At 41.2% G+C, this 21,647-nt stretch overlaps 1 protein-coding gene across 1 annotated transcript in view; it reads right to left on the bottom strand.

The window, feature by feature from the left end:
* GRHL2 (grainyhead like transcription factor 2) overlaps window positions 1-21,647 on the bottom strand; it is a 64,793-nt gene that overhangs the window by 6,058 nt on the left and 37,088 nt on the right. Inside the window, exons 9-14 of the mRNA XM_030445389.1 lie at window positions 17,998-18,156; window positions 12,081-12,168; window positions 11,854-11,993; window positions 9,642-9,673; window positions 8,083-8,177; window positions 2,105-2,190 (exon numbers count right to left, since the gene is read on the bottom strand). Coding sequence (XP_030301249.1) covers window positions 2,105-2,190; window positions 8,083-8,177; window positions 9,642-9,673; window positions 11,854-11,993; window positions 12,081-12,168; window positions 17,998-18,156 — 600 coding nt within the window. The remainder of the gene's footprint in view (window positions 1-2,104; window positions 2,191-8,082; window positions 8,178-9,641; window positions 9,674-11,853; window positions 11,994-12,080; window positions 12,169-17,997; window positions 18,157-21,647) is intronic.

Here is a 21,647-nt window from a genome sequence, read left to right as displayed (position 1 = left end):
TAATCTGATTGTTCATTTGGCATGGGGGTATATGAGAGAATAAAAATAAACATAGTATCTGACAAAACAATAGTATTAATCACAGGAAAGCCACAGTGCACAAATAGTGGTTAAACAAAAAAAGAACCAAAAAAGTGAAATTCATAAACAGAGAAGGTGGGTATGATTCAGGATCCCTGGTGCTGTCTTCCAGTTCCAGGGCTCTATAATATTTAGAGCCTCAGTTTCTAAGTTCTTACTACTGAGTTTGGAATGGAGTATTTAGGATGTGCACAATTACAAAACTACATGATTTGCTGAAAAGACTGTAGAGACTATTAAAGAGTATGTAATTTGACAGCTTTTTGGCATTGATTTATCAATCATATCCTGCCCAAGAGAATTAAAATTTTCTGAATGTGTTCCTTCCAGTGAACTGGGACACTTTACAACAGATCAGATTTCTCTGGTGCCGAAAACATGCCACTGAGTCAGCAGCTGTGCTGACAGAAGAATGCAGAAACCTTTCCTGCTTCTGCATCAGCTTTGTTTTTATGATACACAGTGGCTGGACAGGCATGGAGAGGCACAGGATATTGGAGATATTCATGTTCACTTGAAAGGTTACTGAAGGACTACAGCATACTTTTAACTTCCATAGTAACAAAAGATAAAATCATGGTGCAGCTTATCATGAATCAGACTGCAGCCTCTTCAAGCAAAGCCTGGCTTTTTTTATACATGATGTTCTGCAAAACAACTGAGCCGCAGTCACAACTAAATAACAGGATCAGCAAAAGCTCAGTTAGGACCATCAAAATGCACCTAAGTCTCCTCAGAGATACCATGATCTGAATAGGTACTTTAAACATCTTCACTAACCCACAAATCTTTTTTTTGCCTTCTGCTACTGGCCAAATATTGACCAAGTAACTCAGTCTTTACTGCATGTAAAGTGCTCAGTACCTGTAACAAAACACTGAAACAGTTTATAAGAGTATTATATTCACACTTCTAGTGCTCAGCTGAACTCTCCAGATACACTTTAATACCTTTCCCTCTTCTCACCTACACACAGCCAAGGCTTGAAATCAACTCAGCATCCCCCCTGCCAATCTTATGTTACTCTCCATACCAAAGTAGGTACAACCATCAGTGTATCTTCACTCTTCTCTCACCAAATTTCACACATCTACTAGCCTTCACCTCATATAAACAGGATTAAATGTGGAAATGGCCACTCGTGATCATAGATAATAAGCAAAAACTGAATTCCAAGAAGCAGCAAAGTGGCAGGCTGGTAGGTAGGCCACTCTGGAAGTGAGGGCTAGAGAAGGGATTTGGGACAGGAGGTATGAGTCTGCACTGGCTCAGCAGCTGCCTCTTATATGCTGGAAAAGCAATTGCACAAAAGCCATATGAAACACACATGGAAACAGTGCATCCTTGAGCCTTCTCTTTAAAAGACAACTGTGAACACACTGATTGGCATTAGAGAACACTCATTCAACAGGCTCTGAAACATCAGTTCAGAAAGAAGTATTTCAGAAAATAGAGTATGCACCTCCCTGCCTCCCTTGCACTGGTTTTTTACAGTCATTTCTCAAGGCTCAGGTCTCCAATAAATCAGCTTTGTGAATCCATTTAATCCCAGTAACCTGCTGACAGCACTGGATTCAGAACACGCCAGCATTTCAGAGGCTTGCTCCAGAAAGACTTTATTATAGAATGATTTGAGCTGGAAGGACCTTAAAGATCATCCAGTTCCAACCCTCCTGCAATGGGCAGGGAGACCTCCCACCAGATCAGGTGTCTCAAAGCTTCATCCAACCTGGCCTTGAACACTGCCAGGGATGGGGCATCCACAGCTTCCCTAAGCAACCTCTTCCAGTATTTTACTACCCTCATAGTGAAGAATTTCTTCCTAATATCTCATCTAAATCTACCCTCTTCCAATATCAAACTGTTCCACCTCATCCCATCACTATGTGTCCTTTATGGAATGCTTTTAATGTATTTCAGAATAACTTCATCTTTACATTATGTTTTATCTCAATAATGCATTGAAAGCTTTAAGATTTTCTTGCCAAGAAAGACAAACAATGTGAGGACAGTGAATACTTACTGCTTCCATTAACCCCTTTACTGTGGGTGACTTCAGCATCAAAGCATCAAATACCTCATCTGTCTCCTTTCTCACATACAAAAGCACTGAAACAGAAAAAAAGTAAAGTTTGGAGCAGGATCAAAAAAACCAACAGATGAAACACCCCATATCAAGTAGAAAAACAAATATTAATTCATCACATATGAAACAAAGTGCTGAAGATGGCTTGGTTTTAAAAAAAGAAGTAATACTATCATCGATCAACATGGAAAATACATCATAGTTGCTTTGAAAACACACAAAGAAAATTCAAGGAATTTAATGTGAGGAATCTTTAAATATTTAAACCTCCATTTACTAAAACAAGAGAAGCTAAAAAGCATTGAGGCCCTCTCCCTGGGTCATAGGACAAAGTACACAAGCTAGGTCTTCCTCAACCTATGTCTTGTCTTCCACCTCTCCAGCCTTCATCCAAAAGGCTGGGAAAGTATGTTCAGATAAGACAAGTCTGGCCTGCCTTTAGCTGAGCCTTTGAGAGTAAAGTCAACAAAAAAGAAGACAAATAGTTGTCTCTGACACTACCACAAGGGTAACTGCAAATGGGGCCTGACCAATCTTAAAATAAACACTGGAAAGCATGAGTCTAAAGTCACTTGAGACTTTATAGGGGAGACATTCAGAAGCACATCTGAAAGGCAGGCATTTACCTGCATGCTCAGGTACCCAAATCCATTGGGTACTTCTGAAAATCTCCTTTTCTTCATGCAGATGTCCTGCTGGCTCTTGGTTTTCACAGGTGCTGTGCCTTTCCCTCTCTAGTTTTGTTCTGCCCTCTTTGACTTGTACAGGTCAAAGGAGGAAGCTTGCCATTACACGGCAAAAGCAAAGCAGACAGCTAAATAGTGAATAAACATAAACACTGGAGAAGTGTTTTAGGTGTAATCTCACATGACTCTGACAAAGTAGTAGGTTAAATAAGATGTTCCACAATCTAGTTCCCTAAATAAACTTCATTTTCAAGTAGCAGTGCTGCACATTAAGCCCAAATACACACGTACTGTTAGTTATTTTATGTCTGTGTGATAAACTACATTGGTAATTTTATTCTTTTTTTGTATGCAGAGAAAGATATCTCTTGAAACCACCAATCCTTGTTGCCCAGAAGGCTTAATTGCCCACTAGAAAACCCAACAAAGAACTTGAAGATGAATCAACAGAGATTATGGCATTTTTTATGCAAAAGCAATTGTTTGGAAGCTAATTCTCAGGTCAAGACTGTAGCAGGATGGACTCAGGACCATTTGCAGACAACTGAAGCTTCTTTGCTCAGGTCTAGAAATGATTGAAAAGAGATTTAAAACATGGGCAGATCAGTCACCTGTCATCTTCTACAAACCAGAAGAATGGTGTTTTTTGCATCTTTAATTCAGACGCATGAGCCACAAAACTTCTATCACAGGCATACGGAGCCACATCCTTTTCACCTACATTTTGGTAATTCTTCAGAATGTGCCTGAGAGTGTGTTTTTAAAGCAGCCCTCAGGAGAAGGACTTGGGGGTGCTGGTTGATGAAAAGCCAGCATGAGCCAGCAATGTGCACTTGCAGAACAGAAAGACAGCTGTGTCCTGGGCCAGTTCTGGGGTCCCCAATACAAGAAGGACATGGAGCTGCTGAGGCAAGTCCAGAAGAGGATCATAAAGATGATCAGCAGAGGGCTGGAGCACCTCTCCTACGAAGACAGGTTGAGAGACTAGGCATGGTTCAGCCTGGAGAAGAGAAGGCTCCATGAAGGCCTTATAATGTAGTGGCCTTCCAGTACCTGAAGGGGGGCTACAGAAAAGCAACCTGGTCTAGCGGGAGGTGTCCATGCCCATGTAGGGGGGGTTGGAACTAGATGATCTTTAAGGTCCCTTCCAACCCCAACCATTCTATGAGTCTATAAAGGACTTAGAAGCTGAGATAACTTTGGGTCACAATCTATGTAACTGTCAGAATATAAGAGAACAAAAAAACTCCACATCAGTAGTTAAACTTTACTGTGTTGGATATGTTTACTTCCATGAGCTAGCACTTGCTCAAAGTACTTATTTTACCTCTACCAACACTTTTATCAATTTCTTGTGACCAGAGGGCTGTCCTGGCTTTTCAAACATCTGGACCTCTGCCAACCTTAATAATTACAAATGTATCTGGAAGAAGAAAAAAATCACTTGGTCCAAGGTTAAAGCTGAGGACATTGTTCAATCCAAGTGCTTAGCTTTAAATCTCTGTTGTGCTTGACATGCCAGGCAACATTACAGTGAATGAAGGATCCATTAGAAGGACAACAGGGAACTTGAATCACTATTATACACACAGGGAACCAGGATTAGTAAACATATGAAGGACTGTTGTTATTTTCTTTCCCCTGACAAGTGTGGAAATCCCAGCTTTAATTCACTAAGGCACTTCTTCAGAAGTGACTTCTGGTGACAGTGATGCCTCAAGAAGTGCCTGTCTCATCCCTGCCCTTATGCTCTGTTACTCTGGCCTGTCTCAATGAATCTTCCCATGTCCCGAACTCTTGAAGAGCACATGCCAGTGAAAAAAACAACCCTCTTTTGAATTGTTTTTCAGACAGATTAGGTCCCTGCTGCAGTGTACAATGTAGCCCCACAAGCCTTTGAGCTGGCCCACAGCAGGAGTTGCAGCCAGAGCAGAGGGAAGGGGCTGCAGAAGCTCCACTGGGCTCAGCAACATCACCACTGAATGCCAAGTCAGTGACAAGTCATTTAAGGCCTCTGATCCTACTGTCACTACATTCACGGCACATAGATGTTCTCACTTTTAAGTGGTCTCACTTTTTTAATTGCAATATTTGGAGGAGGGTTAGGGGAGAGAAACAGAAAGACACAATCTTCTATGAGGCAGTGAGCTACTTTTGACAGAAAGTAACATAAAACAGATTTGCCTGACCTCTACACTGCATGGTCTCAGCACTTAACCTTCTTGCCAGTATTGAAACTCACTGTAGTCCCTAATGCTCTTTAGACATTAAAAAGAATTGCAAAAGATAGGGGTGATAAATGTATCCTTAGTTACTTAAGAAATAACAGTGATTCAAAAATCGTGGAGTGGCAACCAGCCTTTAATAAAGGTAAGGGAGGTTGTTGCACCTGGGAGATAGTGGGAATCCAGGCTACTGAAGTGAGGATTGAAGTGTGAATGAAGAACAATGTTAGACAGCTCTTCTGAAAGCATTAACAGCTTGGCTCTCCACTGGCAAGTCTGCCACAGCAGAAGAGAAGCAAAAGACACACAACAAAAATGAAATGATGGACATGACAGGTCAGTAATCCTCCTGCTTGGGCCACTTAGTCCAAGCCCAGGCATTACAGATGCACGGATTGATACCCTATAAGTAACCACTACAGCCTTTAAAAAGAGGTCTCTGGATGGAGATGTGGCACATGTTAGACAAGGAAAGTAGAGCTGGTACTTGTGGCCTGGCTTTCCTTTCTGTATTTGGAGTTTTCATGAATTGCTGAGTCACAAATTCCCTGGGTGATAAGAGTTCATGCTGTCCTCCACAGGGATGGTTCACAAAACCCTGATTGTTATGGATCCAAAATGTTTCAAAGTAGTTTAACAAGACTTTGCTGAGAGACAAAAGCTAGACAAGGTTACTTTCTTCAAGCTGAGAACTACAGAACTGGTATCTCCCTGATCTGTGACACAGCTGCTGGATTTATAATTAACAGGAAACTCCTTATGAACTCAGTAAGGGAAAGTGATTTGAGAACTCTTACTCAGAAGTCAGAACAGGAAAAAGCTACAACTTTAGCCAAGTAGCTAGTTGTACTGCACACCTGGTACAGATTAAAATACTTGATGTTTCTGTGTTGGGCACTTTTGCCTCCCTTAGAGGTGAAAGAATAATTCAGACACAGCAAACCTGCATGACAATATGAACTCTATTTTGGCTTGCAAACTTCTTCAGACCTGTTCTCTTGAAGAGTACCCTTTAACACTTCTGTTTCTGTCAGACAGTATTACAATTAGGTCCAACAGCTGCCCCTGGCCCCTCAGTTGGTGCTACTTACCTGAACTGCTCTCATAAGGAGCCACCTTGGTTTTACATTGCTTCTAATGCATATTTTCACATAGCAGACCTACTCACTCCCAAACATTACACCAGTACCACACCTGTATCAGCTGTCCAGAATTAGTAATTCTGGTGTACCCAATATATCTGTGAGAAAAAAGCTTCTAGTATGGCAGAGCTGAGGAAAACAGTAGAACATTTAAATGCCCCATGACTCCTGTGGCAAAGACAGCATTGTCAAACAGGCAGATTCAGCTGAGCTGCACTCCATCAGCACAACCCCAGATAAAAGGATCCCGATGGCAGGAAGTTCACCAGAGCAAAGGCCATGCTGGAAGAAGCTTGGCCTCCATCCAGCATAGTCCAAGTTGCAAGAAACACTGAACAGGAAAGGGATGTGAAGACAGGATCATCCAAACCTCTCTGGTTCCATGCCTCTCCTGAATTTAATCAGTTAACACAGTTTTGCCACCGGTTGATAAATGTTGGGTTTTTTTCCTTTCAAATCTTTCCCTTTAAATAGTTTCAGTTCTGGATAATATTAAAAAAAATTACCACAATGATCAAAGAAATAAGAAAACCAGTTGCCCAGGCTTCCAGCTGGAAAACCCAGGTAAAAAGAAAAAAACCAACTTCTATGTAGCCTTTGTGGCTGTCCCCATCTGCCCAATGAAGCCCTGACAATATGAATCTGGTCAAGGTCTTGAATCAACCAGATGCAGGTCTGTGGTCAGTACTGACCTCACCTAATTCATTGAAGATCTAGTTAAAAGAATAATATGTTCACATTATTCCAGGAAGATATCAGTCTCCATCCTGTAATCCTGTAAGCTTCTTCTGGTTCAACTACAACACCCTAACCAAGAGAAAACCTTTGCAAAGGCAGGCTCATAGAAGGTTGTTTCTATAAAGCTCAAATGAGTCTTAACACATGGTGCAACTAAGAACAACTGAGCTCACTTCTGTATCTTGTGGCTCTGATGTCTCACAAACCAATGGGTAAACTCAAAACATTTGCAAGTTTGAGTTATATAAGTTGGTCAGACCTCTGGAACCTTCAAAAAGCTTATGTGGCAGAACTTTTGAGTTAGAAGGAATGACATATATTGCCCAGAGTGTCTAACTGTTGCAGTGTAGGAAGTTATCACCTATAACACTGGACCAGAAGCAACTGTACACAAAGTAGATGAAACCACTATCTGCTCATCCTTACCTTCAGCACAAAGTTTAACAGCTCTACCTAAAATATTACTTCATTGTTACTCAGCTTAAGCTTCACTGTAGCAGACTGTAAAACAGGATTTGGTATAGCATAAGGAACACGACTGTGGTAATATTTATTTAGATCAGTAAAAAAGTTAAAGGAAACAAACTTGCAAACAATTCAGGTCTGCTGGGAGATGCCTTTCCATGCCTTGTATTTCTAATGGGGTAGGAAATTTCTGAGATTTTATTCAGGCTAATCTTACTCTACAGTCTGCTTTTCTGTGTAAGATGTCAGTATTTGACCCAATGCATCTTGCATATTTGATTCTGATCCTAGCCAGAACAAAAAAGATGAGGGAAAGTTAAAAATAGAAAACCACAGATTTGCTACTGGAACATTTACGCACTATGTAGCTCGGCCAAGGATCAAGAAACTTTCTAGCTCTTTTTTGTGTTTTATACACACTTATGTCCTCATCCTGCCTTAAGATAGCACAGTTCTTTATATTTTCTGCTTTAAAATCATCAGCAGCATTTGTTACAATGCCTTCCTGTGTACTGGCAGTTTAATGATATATTCTCCCATCTACCTCACATTTGCACTAGCATTAAACAACTGACTTGGGCTGAGCCACACCAACCCTTCCCAGCCTGAGGCCATGAGTACCAGAGCATTATTTTTATCTGATATGATTTGGCTGTTACCTCTTTTGAGGCCTTCTTCTTTCATTTGTTTCAAAGGAGATGGACCAAACTCCTCCTCCACAGGACGGAACATCCTCTTCACCAGGACACTGCTACTGGAAAACACACAACAGGCACCAGTAAACACGACACAGTAAAACTGTGCTTCCAAGAGGAAAGGAGACAACAGTAGCAGTCATGACTCAGTTTGTACTTTGGCAAAAAAACCCAGTAATTATTCAAGTAGGATCAGACAAGAAAATGTATGGATTTGGCTTTTGGTGCTCATCTGAACACTCCGAGCCCAGGCTCAAATTGCCCAGGCTGACTGGCTGGGACAGGTGACAGGAAAATATGCTCCATATTACTATTTTGAAAATCCCTGAGGCCTGTAACTGTTTAACAAAGGAAGGGAGGTGAAGAGCAATAAACAGCTAAGTAAGCAGCTGAACCCACATGTATGCATTGATTCATCTCCTCTTTGGGGTTAAGGAGACAGCCCCAGGAAACACCAGGAATATTTCTAAAATCCAAGACCACACAAGCCAGTGAGTTCAAAGGGAATAACATGCTGAGCCAGATCGAGCCTGAAGATGTGACATGCTCCACCAGGGAAGCTGAAGGCACTACAGCACCCCCATCCTTGGCATAGCTTTGGCAGGACTTGGCATCTCCTTTTACTCTTGGAGGAGAGAACTGAAGCCAGTGTGCTTGGTGCAATAAAGCCCTTTGTTTCTCAAATTGCACTGTGAGCCTTATGAAGAACATAAGCTTCATAGAAGAATCAAAATGGGTCTCGTTTTCAAGTCAATGTTAGCTGCAGGTGCCTCACCACTCCCTCCCACAGGCCACTTTCTGCAGGCTTAAAGTGCAGTTGTCTTACTCCAAACTCTCAGATTTGTGGATGCTCACTTGGGATTCAAGCAACTTCTAAAAATATGGGGCTTACACACATTACAGTTAATATTGCCTGAACTTCAGACATAATGTCCTCATTTCATGATATCTCTAACAACATTAGAACAATTTTCCCAGTCCCTCCAAAGCGAGACAAGGGGATGCTCTCAGTTCCAGCCTTCCTCCTCCCCCCCCAGGATCTCCTGTTCTCTTTCTGCCTTTCTCTTCTGGAGTTTGGGGATTTTCTCTGCAGTGACTGTATTTGTCATGTACATGTGTGTGTGTGTTGCTAAACAGCTTCCATGAACAGAATGAAGTTCAGTGCTTCATTTAAAAATTCCTGTTTTTTTTAATTATTTGAGAACACATATGAGACACTTGATTGTCAAATACATTGTCCTATCCCTGTATAGAACCTTATGGCCCTTTAAATTGTTTTACTCAGAAATGTAATAAAAAATAGATATCAAAACCAGCCAGCTCACATAAAGGAAAAGGAAGTTACTATAAAATAAACCTCCCTCTACCAATTCTACATATTATTTGTCCACCTATCGTTAATTATGGAAATATGAAGGAAAGGGGAGAATGGGTATCAGTTTAATCGGATTACATGTTTTGTGCCTGCTTTCTATGAGCCTGCATTGCTAACTGCAAAGCTTGTAAAACAATAAATGTCTTACCCTTCTCTCTCATCATCTGTATTATAGTAAACCTAGAATGGTGGAAAAAAGAAAAAACAATTATTCCCAGAACTAGATAGATGCTTGACAGAATAACTTCAAAATGGAAAACAGGCAAGTGGTTCACAGTTTTTCATCAGTTGAAAATCCTTTTCCTTGTATAAAACACAAACATCTCTGGTTCTAATTGTGATCTGGAAAAAGTATGGGTTACAAAAGCTGCTGTTGAATATCATCTAGTGGAAATATATTATAGGATTTTGACAGATGTTGCCATCTCCCCTGGTTTGTATCATTTTCTCAATTATTTTACAATCCTCTAAATCAGATCACTACTCACTTAAAATTACCTCTAATAGGATTTAAGCCACAACATTCAAAAGCTTTTGTGTGTATTTAATACTGTCTGAAAATCTAATTAAACTATAAAAACCTATATTAATCTACAGACCTAATGGAAATGCAATTCCTAATGGTACAGCTGAACTTCTTTGCTGCCAGAAACACAGGCTGTGGACAGAACTGCAAGTCCAGACTGTTGTTTTGCAAAAATCAATACAGCTCACAGAAACTGTGACCACATTTACAATAGCAGCAAATGTGACTAACAATGGCAGGGGAGGTATAAAATCACAGTCTGTTGTTGAAGGCTTAACAGAACAGTCAGGCAAATTCCTCACACTGTGCCTGCACTGAGGGCTGCACCAAGTGAACCAGCATTCCAGCTGCTGAGTTACAGTGCAAGTGTGGGGCAAAGCCAGGGCACCAGAGGCCCTGTACTGCTGGGGCAGAGCAGGGCATCTTGGGCAGGTTTCCAGCACTTGTGCTGGCAAGACTCAGAGCACACTTGGCTCTCAAGGAAAACCTTCACTTCTGAACCTGTACAGTGAAAATAACTCCGAAGTGTGTGTGTGTGTGCAATGTAGATGCCTGCAACTCATTCTGTGTCCAGGACCTGAATGTGGCTACACTTTCATAATATATCACTCTTATACTAAGTAATACACACAAAAAAAGAAAAGTTCAGGATAGCAAAAATGCCAATATGGCAACTGTATAGCAGTAAAAGACGGGGCTGAACACTGCCCAAGGTCTAGCAAACTGGAATGCCTTCCAGTTATTTTGGAAAGTTGTTTACAGGATTACATATGCTAAGGAATGCTTCCACCTTCTCCTGTTTTGAGACAAATCCACAGTCTGGATGGGAAGCCATGAGGACAGAAGGTACACAGCACTGAGAAGTGAGTAGGCGTCTTTCCTGTTTTGGAGAGCAAGTCATCAACAGCTGTGACTGCAATGTCTGCACTCTGTGCTTTGCTCTACCACAGTTCTCATTGCTTTAAAATAAACGACAGTTCCAAGACTCAGTGTCATTTCACCTTCATTATTTTAATATTCTGCAGCAAGATGCATATAGAATTTCCTCATCTATTATAAACAGATGCATAAAGGTCTCATTCTACTACTTGTCAAGTTAGTAAGTAACAGATTCACAATAAAAAAATTGTCAGACCTGACTCTCCAGTTCAGATTTGAAACTTCCCAGCAAGTAATAAATTGGTCTTAAAAGAGGTAAGTCAGCAAAGGCTTTCTCACATTCACTGGTGATAATGACTGTCAATACTGACTATTAACATTAGCATGATAGATTTTCACTTTGTAGAGTGAAAATATTTTCTTCCAAAGAATTCCCAGCTCTAGCTGATGCCAACAGAAAATGGGGAGTGGTTTTTAATGAGCCTTTTAATGAGCTCTTTAAATCCTTACACAACATGTAAGAGCTCAGTCTTTGTTTTCCGATGTCACAGGGAGGGGGACCTCTGCTACCACAAGGTGGCACTTCGCTTCATCCAACCTAATAGCACACTGAAAACCAGACTTTGTTTCAGTCTCAGATCAATCTTTCATTTCAAAATTTTCATGTATCTGTTCCATTCTTTCTTCCTGGAAAAAGAATGGCAAAACCATAACAAACACTAAGTAGTCAGTTGTTAATGAAGTATAAACTCTTTTTTATAGTCTTTTTCACACCCAGAACTGGAAAGGCACTTGTAAGGTCTTTTTTTAAGTGACTCACCAAGGACCTCATTTACCAAAACAGGAGTTGAAACCAATGACCCCCAGAAAGAGTGCTTTGCTTTCCTAAAACCTGCCTCAGAGCACACATGGCTGGATGACAGGTGGGCAACAGTTTCTCATTATCATTTCTTACCTGTCCGGTTCTTTGTAGGTTTCCAAAGTGAACATCTGGTATGAAGAGAACTGGCTGGGAATCCAGGTCAGCCATTGTTTTGAAGAAGGTGATATCGCTCTTTTTTTGCAGAGGGAGTGCACTCAACTTCCCTTCAGCTGCTAAGAGGATCAGAAAGCAATGTGGTTATAAGAGGAGGCATATTAAGTGTGACTTTGTCCCAAACTGGAAAGGTCAATCTTACTTACAGTTGTTACACGAGGCTTGAGATGCCTGACCTTTGCCTTTCTTCCTGTTCTGCTTCCTCTCTTCATCTCGGATTTTCCTTTCTGCTCCCTAATTCAAAAAAGACAACCCACAGATAATACCCAGACCGGCCCCTGTGAGAATCATCTGCTGCGATGCCTGAAACCACAGTGATGGACACAGCAGAAATGCTGAGACAGCAGTTATCCCATTACAGATAAATGTGTACAGGCTGCTGGGAATGTGCCAGCTCCTAAGCACTTGCCTGTGCCGGAAACTCAGGCTGGCACATCCAGCAGCCCCCAGGGCTGGAGACACCAAGAGGAACATATGAAGATGCTGGCTTGCAGAAGATGGGATGGATGGCGTAGGCAGCATGCAGATTGTGGCAGAGCTGTTGCCACCACAGCTTGTGCAAAAGGCATCCTGAGCCCGGCACCTCTGTGATGGATAGAGTGCTCAGGCCAAATACTTTGTGTATGTACTGACATAAAACACCTGCAGGATTGCTATCATCTCAGATCATGTCTGTACTAAGTTTTTCCCTAAACTCTACTCCACCCACCTTGTCTGGGAGTAGCATTGCTCCACTGTGGCCAACTTTGTAGAGGCCTCTGAGATTTGTCAGAGCAAGAAGGCTACACTGATAGCTTGCCAACAATGCAAGGGCTCTTATAGAAAAATATGGGTATTTCAAAAAGGGAGAAGGCCTCCAGTAACTGCAAAGCAATGTAGCACTGTCTTAGTAGGCCCCAGTAACTCCTGGGAAGTTGCAGGCTTCTATTATGTAAATACTCTCAACAAGTTTCGAAAATAAAACTATTGACATAAAAAGCAGCAACAACTACTTTGAAGTTCTACTGACTTACTTATAAATATGAATAATCATGCTGTAAAGGATATTAAAGATCCATATGCTCCTAGACAGTCAGCATGCAAAATAAAGACTTTTTTCTAAATTTAAATCAGAAGTTTCTTTAAAAGAAAGGGGAGAGAGGTAAGGAAAGCCAAAAATATACACTCAATATGGCAAAATTCACACATAAGCCAGTGAACTAAGCCTGAAAAGAATGCAAGGAAAGATACATTCCTGGCTGTGATTTATCAATAGATTTCCATAGGCTGAAAGACATGGAAAAGAAACAGCTCTTTAAAAAACATGAAGGTGTCTCATAGGAACATCTCTGAATCCAGGTCCCAGTCCAGTTGTCACTGACTTCAAACACAGAAGACAAAGGATTCAGAGTTGTGCCCTTATCAAATTGTTTCTAAGGGCACATCTGTGTCTGTAAAAGCCACCTGTTCTTTGGCAGGAAGCTGAAAAAATATGCCTCAAAACCACTGTCGTGCAGAGGTCACAACCCCAAGAGCCCTGTGCTGCACAAGGCAGCTCTGCCAGGCAGCCACAGCCCTTCCTGCCACTCAGGGCTGCCACTCTGCTGCTCACAGGTAGTGGGGATGAACCTGGAAAGTCATTTAGTACACGGAGGCAAGCATGTGTTTCCTCTCAGAAAAGCCAAAATTTATGAAGACTCAAATCTTTTACACATAATAAAGAATGTATGTTTTGCCAATCTTCCTTTAATATTCTCTGCATTTAAAAACTTTGTAAAGCTTCATGGCTTTGTCTTTGTTCATTCAAGGCAAGACACCCCCAAGGTACAGGCAATCTCTGAGCAGGACAGTCACTCCCACCTGCCAGTGCTTATTTGTGCCACAATGCAGCAACTGCAATACCCACAGAACTACCTAACAGCCCTTCCAAGCTAGAATTCCACTTGGCACACTGCAGGGGCAAGCCAAGCCTCCAAGATGTGCCTCACTGTTGCAGATGCTGAGTCAATGGATCACAGCACTCTTTTTGCATAGCAGTGCATTTCTCTGGACAGTTTTCACAGCTGAGCCACCTGGTGCACATCTAATATATCAGTTTGCATATCTCTTCAGGACAGAACTAAAAATAACCCTGTCATAAAGGGCTATAAATTATGCTCTGACCAGTCAAATAGCTGAATGAGTTTTTTGTGTTTTCATTGATGTCTGGACTTCATATAAATGCAAAGAATATTTTTTGCTACTAACCATTAGCAATAGCAACCTATGAACTTGAATCAATTTTTTTTTCAAGTCTTCAGCTCATTTAAGCTTATGTCTTGCATTCCTGGCCTGCATCAAAAGAATAATGGACAGCCAGTCAAGGGAGGCAATCCTCCCCCTGTACTCTGCTCTTGTGAGATCCCACCCAGAGTATTGTGTCCAGTTCTGGAGTCCTCAACATAAGGAGGACATGGAGCTCCTTTAACATATCCAGAGGAGAGCCACTAAAATGATCAGAGGCCTGGAGCACCCCTCTTGTGAAGACAGGCTGAGGGAGTTGCGTTTGTTCAGCCTGGAGAAGAGGAGGCTCTGAGGTGACCTTACAGAGACCTTCCAGTATCTGAAGGGGGCCTACAAGTAAGCTGGGGTAGGGCTTTTTACATGTGTGTGTAGCAAGAGGATGAGGGGAAATGGTTTCAAACTCAGAGAGATGTAGGTTAGACATTAGAAAAAAGCTCTTTACTGTGAGGGTGGCTGCCCAAGTAAGTCGTGGATACCTCCTCCCTGGAAGTGTTCAAAGCCAGGTTGGATGGGGCCTTAGAGCAACCTGGTCTGGTGGAAGGGGTCTCTGCCCATGCAGGGGGGTGGAACTGGATGATCTTTAAGGTCCCTTCCAACCCAAATCATTCTATGATTCTAGCTACAGTCTTACAAAGCCCATACACTCCTAAGGACCACTCAGATCACCATTATGAATCTCATGTGCACACCTGTTTCTTACTCAAGGCTCAAGTGTTCCACATCTACTAAAACAGGCCCATGGACTTCAGCCTTCTTCTCTCTAAAGCTGAAGATCAGTAGGCAATACAAGATGCCTGATACCTTGTGATTATTCATTTTCTCTATGATGGTCCACAGTAAAGATGAGGGCAGGAACTGCACCTATTCCAGGCAATACAGATTCCCAATTTTACAAGTAAAGAAAACAGAATTAATTTATTTTCTTTTTGGAACAATGTTATGGTATTTGCCAAGTCAAATGTTGCTGCTTCTTTTTCAGCAGGCTATATAGGAAACACAGAATATCAAAATAGCTCTGAATGCCCAGTTCTTTCACACACTGTGGCTAAACACATCTTGCAAGATATAAATATAAATAGGCCTGGTAGCAAGTTTGCTTGACACCCTACTTAAGGAATAAATATTATGTTCTCTTATCAGAATGCAGAATCAGTGACCTGTGCATGATAAAAAGACTGCAAGGACAGAGAGAGTTAACACTGAGAAAACAAGAAGTTCACTTTAAAAACTGATTTTAAGATTGTCTATTAGAAAACAAACAGGGACAAAATACTAGAGAACAAATAGGAAGCAAGCACATTGATTACAGCCTGCATTTCCATACATTTATGTCACACAAAGTCCCACAGTTGCACTATCACTGCAGAAAAAAAAAATCTAAGAACAATGTCAGGCACAGAAACGTTTTTTCTTCCATGCTTCAAATTAAGATACATTTCAGGACTCGGGTAGAAGGAACTTACTGTGAAGTTCCTCTGATCCAGATAATTGTAATAAATCAGGAACTTTTCTCATCAGCTTCTCTTTGGCATTGTCAGATTGAGGTAATTCATATTTTTCAAATGGATAAACATTATAATATGCTTGCTGGCTTTGGTGTTTTTTCTTTATATGATCCTGTAATATTTTTTTTTTTTAGTTAATCTTGAAAAAGAGGTCAACAATAATTGTCTGAGCTTCACAGCCTTTCCTCACCAGGCAGCAAACACTGCCTTGGTCACTAGAGGTCGACTCTTTCAGAAGTTACTCTGAGAAAAGAAACTTAGCAAAGACCCCCCCACCTAGAACCCACTCAACCCTGCTCCACCTCAACCACTGCCAGGGTTTATTTTGGCATCATGGAAAGATGAAGGTAGCCAGCCCCACCAGCTACCTTTCTTGAGCATGAGGAATCCTCCTAGTGCTACCAGCAAGTGGAAATTATCCAACCATTTCTTAACTTATAAAAGCATCCTGACAAACTGATGTCAGTAAAGAGACTGCAGCAGAAGTGAGGGGAGAATCAGGCCTCAGTCTCTTTCCCAGTGCCAATTAGCACTAACTTGTCATGCAAATTTACCTCAATAATTTCCATTTGTGCAAATTTCAGCTGTGCATTAAGTTAATAAGCTCTATGTACACGTATACATTTATATTCTCATGATATATAGCCCACTATGGATACCCTTGAGCCCTCCAGTTCCCACTTGCAATACAGTTTTCATGTGGATAACATTTTAACTACCCCTGTGATCTTTTCTTCTAGTTTGTGACACTTTTGATTAAAAGCCTGAACATTCATTTCCTGCTCTCCAGTCTGTATATTTGAAGTACCAATTAAGCCAATAGAGGGGACATGTATTATTCAAAACCTCTACCAGTTGTGTCTACAGGTCACCCTTGATGAGTTTGTGCTCTGAATTTCCCTTTTTTTTTAAATAATTCAGAGTTTTCTAATTGCTTTTCAAAAGTAGGTAGATAAAAACGACTTGTTACTTTGATATTTACTGAGCTTTTAACATCCAGCTGCACCTTCAAACCTCTAAATATTTGACATTCAAAATTACAATTAAAAGCATAACATTTTGACTGCAAGAAGACCCCAGTGCATACATTTACATTCATTATTTTCAAAGTTTTTGCTCCACTTACACAACTGACAGATTAGCCCTCAAGATTCCGTTGTCAAGACAGCAACAGGGGAATGAACTGAAAAGAGGGGAAGGAGCAGCAGCACAGGGACCTTGAACCGTTGAACTCCTACCCTTTCCATTAAAAAGTTAATGCTACGTATTGCCTGGGGCATGGCCTTTTGCCTTACTATTCCCATCTGTAAGATGGCAAGACTAATTTGGATGAATTTCCAAGTCACTTAAATAGATGTAAGATACCTGAATCCCTGAACTCTGACTAGAATCCAGGCATCAGTTCTACCCTGGAATCTCTTTTCCAACAGGGTTATAGTCATCAGCTGGCAGGTGTTAAACACAACTGAAATGTGGTCACACTCACATGTAAGAACCATCACTGAGACAAGATTTCTGAGCAACTGTTTCTACCCAGTGATAAATACAGCTGACCATGACACTATCAGGTGTGTTAAGTCATGATCTGTGTCTTGATGCTGAAGAACCTTACCAATTCCCACAAAAAAACGGGAAAACCCCACTCTTAAATTTTGCAAAGGAAGGAAAAAATGTAATAGTTATTGAGCTGCTACATGGGAATAGGTAATACATTTTTGCAGTTTATTTTTAATAGGAAAATTCCATCAACATAAAAGTCTCACTGAAGTTTCCAGAGTAACAGTATGTAAGGAAGTAGGGAGGGCATGGCATTTGCTGCATTACTGGGACTTTGTGTTTTCCAACATATCAGAAAAGAGCTTGGAAGGCTGAGAAGTGCATTTCTCTATTAGGGACCTCTCTACAAAGTTTATACATTACCTATCCTGGCTGGGAGAGCCAGGAGAGATAACATGATCAGACTGTCACTTGTATGAGCCAGTGGTCAGCAGTGACCTTCCACGTAGAGATCTTTACGTTTGTGGTTTCTATAACTTTTTTGATATTGATATGCTGTCCTTAAACAGTCCATCTATGGCTCACAAGCTCAGGAATCACTGCCAAAAAGGCTGTAAAACAGTAATTATAGCCTAACCTGTTGGATTTATGATATAGTTGGTCCAAATTATATCATGAAAGACAATTCTTTAGGAAAAGAAAAAACATTTAATTAGGTCTAAAGTATGGCAATAACAAACTGCTTATCAAGGTTTCTCCTCTATTCATGGTAGTTGGCTACCCATGGCTTTCCACTTACCTTGTCACAAAAAACCTTGATCTGGCAGTAAGCTCGGTGGATGGGTTTATTGCTGCGGTTGTTGTAGCTGTAAGTATCGATCTGGATCATCAAAGGAAGCCCTTTTACTCCTTTTTGTGAGGAGAAGTCTGTGCTCAAACAATTCACTGTGATGAAAATCTGTGTGCCAGAGAGATGACTTTTAAAATGTGCTGCAAACAACTATCAAACTCCTGGAAACACTTGATAGCAAGCAAATGAGAAAATAAAAGCAGGTAGCACCCTCAATAAAAAAGATTTCAGCTACAATCAGCACACTGGCAATTCACATGTTTATTTCTGATTCTGTCCTAAATTCAGCAAAAACACTCCCACACTGGGAAGAAGGACAAACTTTATGACAGGTATTGATGCATCCATTTGCATCAGAAGCTTATATTTGAGGTAAATCATATGACTGCCCCAACTTACCATGCTTTGGTTCACACCAGAGAGCACAGAGTCCATGAGCTGGGTTCTTTTTGGAAGATGTGTTCTAAGAGCCCACCTCACATGTTCTTTCTGTTTGTGGCTGCCCAGTCTGCAGTAACTGACTAAAGGTAATCTGAGATAAAAACTCTTAAAAAGTATCTCACATGGATGTCAGGTCTTTAGCCCTGACTTGTTCCACTTTAAAACCTGTTTCATATCTTTGCACTATTTGCTAACACAGACATAGAAAGACCATCTTGCATCATCCTTTCCAACTATGTTTTGGCCTGGCATGTTCTTCTGACAGCTTACAATTTAAATTGTGTGGCCAAAGAAAAGTCCTAACCTCCACTACTCCCCGTCTCTCTTCACACTCTGACCAACAGTACTCCTTCCTCCATCCCATAAACAGATACTCCTCATCTTCACTTCAAGGGCCCTTCTATCTTTCTTAAATTTCAAAACTGCATCTCATCCTGTCTTTCAAAGTGGGAAGGAATTTCTCAAACATTACTTCCTATTTCTTCTTAAAAGTTCCCCTTACCATGTAGCATCCATGCAACTTGACACTGCCATGGCTCCTGTCAAGCCCTGCCTGCCTTTGCCTCAGGAATCCATCTACTTCCCTTCTGCAGCCCCCATCACTGTTGACAGACACTTGCTACCTCCTGCTCTTCTTCATGGCCTCCTTTGCCATGTGTTTGTAACAGGCCCTTGCAGATGAGCCTCCCACCACCAAATATCCCTCCCGGACCAACAAGCAGAGGGAAAAAAAAAAGTCTGAGCAACCAGAATACCAGCATCCCTGAAAGAAAAGCCTGAGAACAGAGAAGGGCTCCAGTAGGGCTGATGGGGGGCACTTTACCCTAATGGCAGAAGTTAACATTACAGTCGGGGTTTTTAGATTGTTTGCCTGACTGAGCTAATGGCACCTCCTCGTTTCTGCTTCTGATTGTATCACAGAGCTGCATTTACAAATGAAATAGTTGAACTTTAACTGCGGGGAGAAGAGGGAGGTGGGGAAGGGCCCTAGGTGAAACTCTGATTTTTAAAGCTGATAGTGTTATTTCTGTTTCAAATTACAACTTGGTCTCCTCCAGCTCCAAAGGTAAAGTGTGGCTATGTGTGCATATGCCTTTGAAATGCCTGAATTTTCATTTGCCTTCAGACTCCTTTACAGTATCAAGGTAATGTTGTAAAGCATATGTGAACACAGAGCAGCGGAATGAGTTTTAGAATAAAACACAATCTGGTCTTTCTATATTTTAGTCCATACTTCTGCACATGGATTTTTTAAACTGTACATTAAAATGTGAGAGGGGATGTGCAGGCTTTTCCATCTGCTCGGCACTTGGTACATCCACCACCTTTGCTGCACACTGCACACTTGGCTGAGAAGTAAAAAAAAAAAAAAAGAAAAGAAAAAGACCTTGTCCGACCTTAGTCAGCTACATAACACTGTGCGTCATCTCTTCCACTGCCTCCAGAAACACGGAGCAGAGTAGGAGAGGCTGGGAAAGACAGACTGTATTGTTTTAAGAGTCCCCATACAGCAATAACAGATTATTCAGCATGAATAATAGATGGATGCTGTAAGATTCAATATCCTTGTCCTGACACTGCAATACATCAGGATCTCTGAGGAGCAATGACTCTACATTCATGCGCATGAAGTGTACTACACTTTGTCATTCATTTGCATCTCACAGATAAGAGATGGATTCGAATTAACACGGGTACTTTATTTTTAGAAAATTTTTCTGTCTCCGCAGAAACTTCTACTAGCTTTCCTGTAAAGGACAACACTTTGAATTTGGAAAATCCTGGGGGCGTTGCAGAGGGAGGGGGAAGAGGGCATAAGTTCTGCTACCTGAGTTGATTTAAGCAGTGTTTTTTTCTTTTCATGACTGAAGATTTGCACCAGTTTCAACACCGTGGTACAAGTGAATGGGACCCAGGGAATCCTTTGGACAGTCCCCTTCTCTCTGCCCCTGTCCTGCCCAGAAACCTTCACCTCGTCAAGGCAGTGGCTGAGGAATGCTGCCTGCTCTGATCCCACCTGCCCACTTTGCCCTTTACAAGCCTCATCTCTTCTTCCTCTGCAGCTCTTGTCCATAATGCAGTTACTTCCACTCTCCAGTAAGAAAAGGAGTAAACACAATCCCCTGGGCAGCCCCAAAAAGATTAAATACCATTCTACCCCTCTTGAAAACCACCTAGCTCTGGTCTCTTGAATGGTAGTTACATGGCTAGAAAATGCAGAGTTAAAAAGAAATGACAGTTGCAGGAGTATAAATTACTGGGTTTTTTCCCTCAGGGCCCTGACTATACTTGACTTATAACTCTTTTAATGAATGTAACTATGGCTGTACCTGAATTAATTTTAAAACCTTTTTTTTTTCCAGTGCAAACTAGATTCTAGCAATGTTTTGCTATCAGGAACAAGTTTGGATTGTCGTTATAGTGATGGGTTTTTTTAAATGTCAGCATATCTTAGATTACAACAATTAACGATACAGTTCCACCCATCTAGTCTCCAGCTCAGGCATGCCATTGGCAATGAGAAACTAATTCTGAGAAACATTTGGTGCCTGAGAGAGTTTCAAAAGTGGCCTAAGATAATGACAACTCTTCTGTTTGTTACAGAGCATGTCTAGAAAAAGCACTCTGTTTCGGGAAAGGCGCTCCTCCACAGCCTAGATGTTATTATGTGAATTACTGAATGTTTGATAAACACTGCAGCATAATTAGTGACGTGCAAGACACAAATACATTAACCTGCCTTAAGAGAAAGCAAGGCCCAGAACTGCATTTCCCCTTTCATCGTTTAATCCAGCCAACATGACTCCTGCCTGCTGCGGTCTCTCAGCTTACACACTTTAAAGGTCTACAGCTATGAAACCTCTAATAGAAGCCTTTTATTACTATTTACATTTCTGGCTCCCATCGTCTCCGAAAGAGCCAAGGGCAGAAGGGAGTAAAGAATGTTACACTACAAAATCAGAAACTTAGAACAATTTCTCTGCTGAATACTGGCAATGCACAGAATTTATGCCTGGGTGGCAGGTCTTTAGAAAATCCCATTTTAAAGGTGTTTATCCCTCCAGACTGTAACAACAAAGAGTTAAACTAATTGTCTCTTAAATGACTAACATCAATCCCATCATTCCTCATATACACAAGAAGTATGGTTTTATAGT

Source organism: Calypte anna, chromosome 2 (genome assembly GCF_003957555.1).
Source record: "Calypte anna isolate BGI_N300 chromosome 2, bCalAnn1_v1.p, whole genome shotgun sequence".
NCBI lineage: Eukaryota > Metazoa > Chordata > Aves > Apodiformes > Trochilidae > Calypte > Calypte anna.
This window is presented reverse-complemented; position numbering and strand designations above follow the sequence as displayed.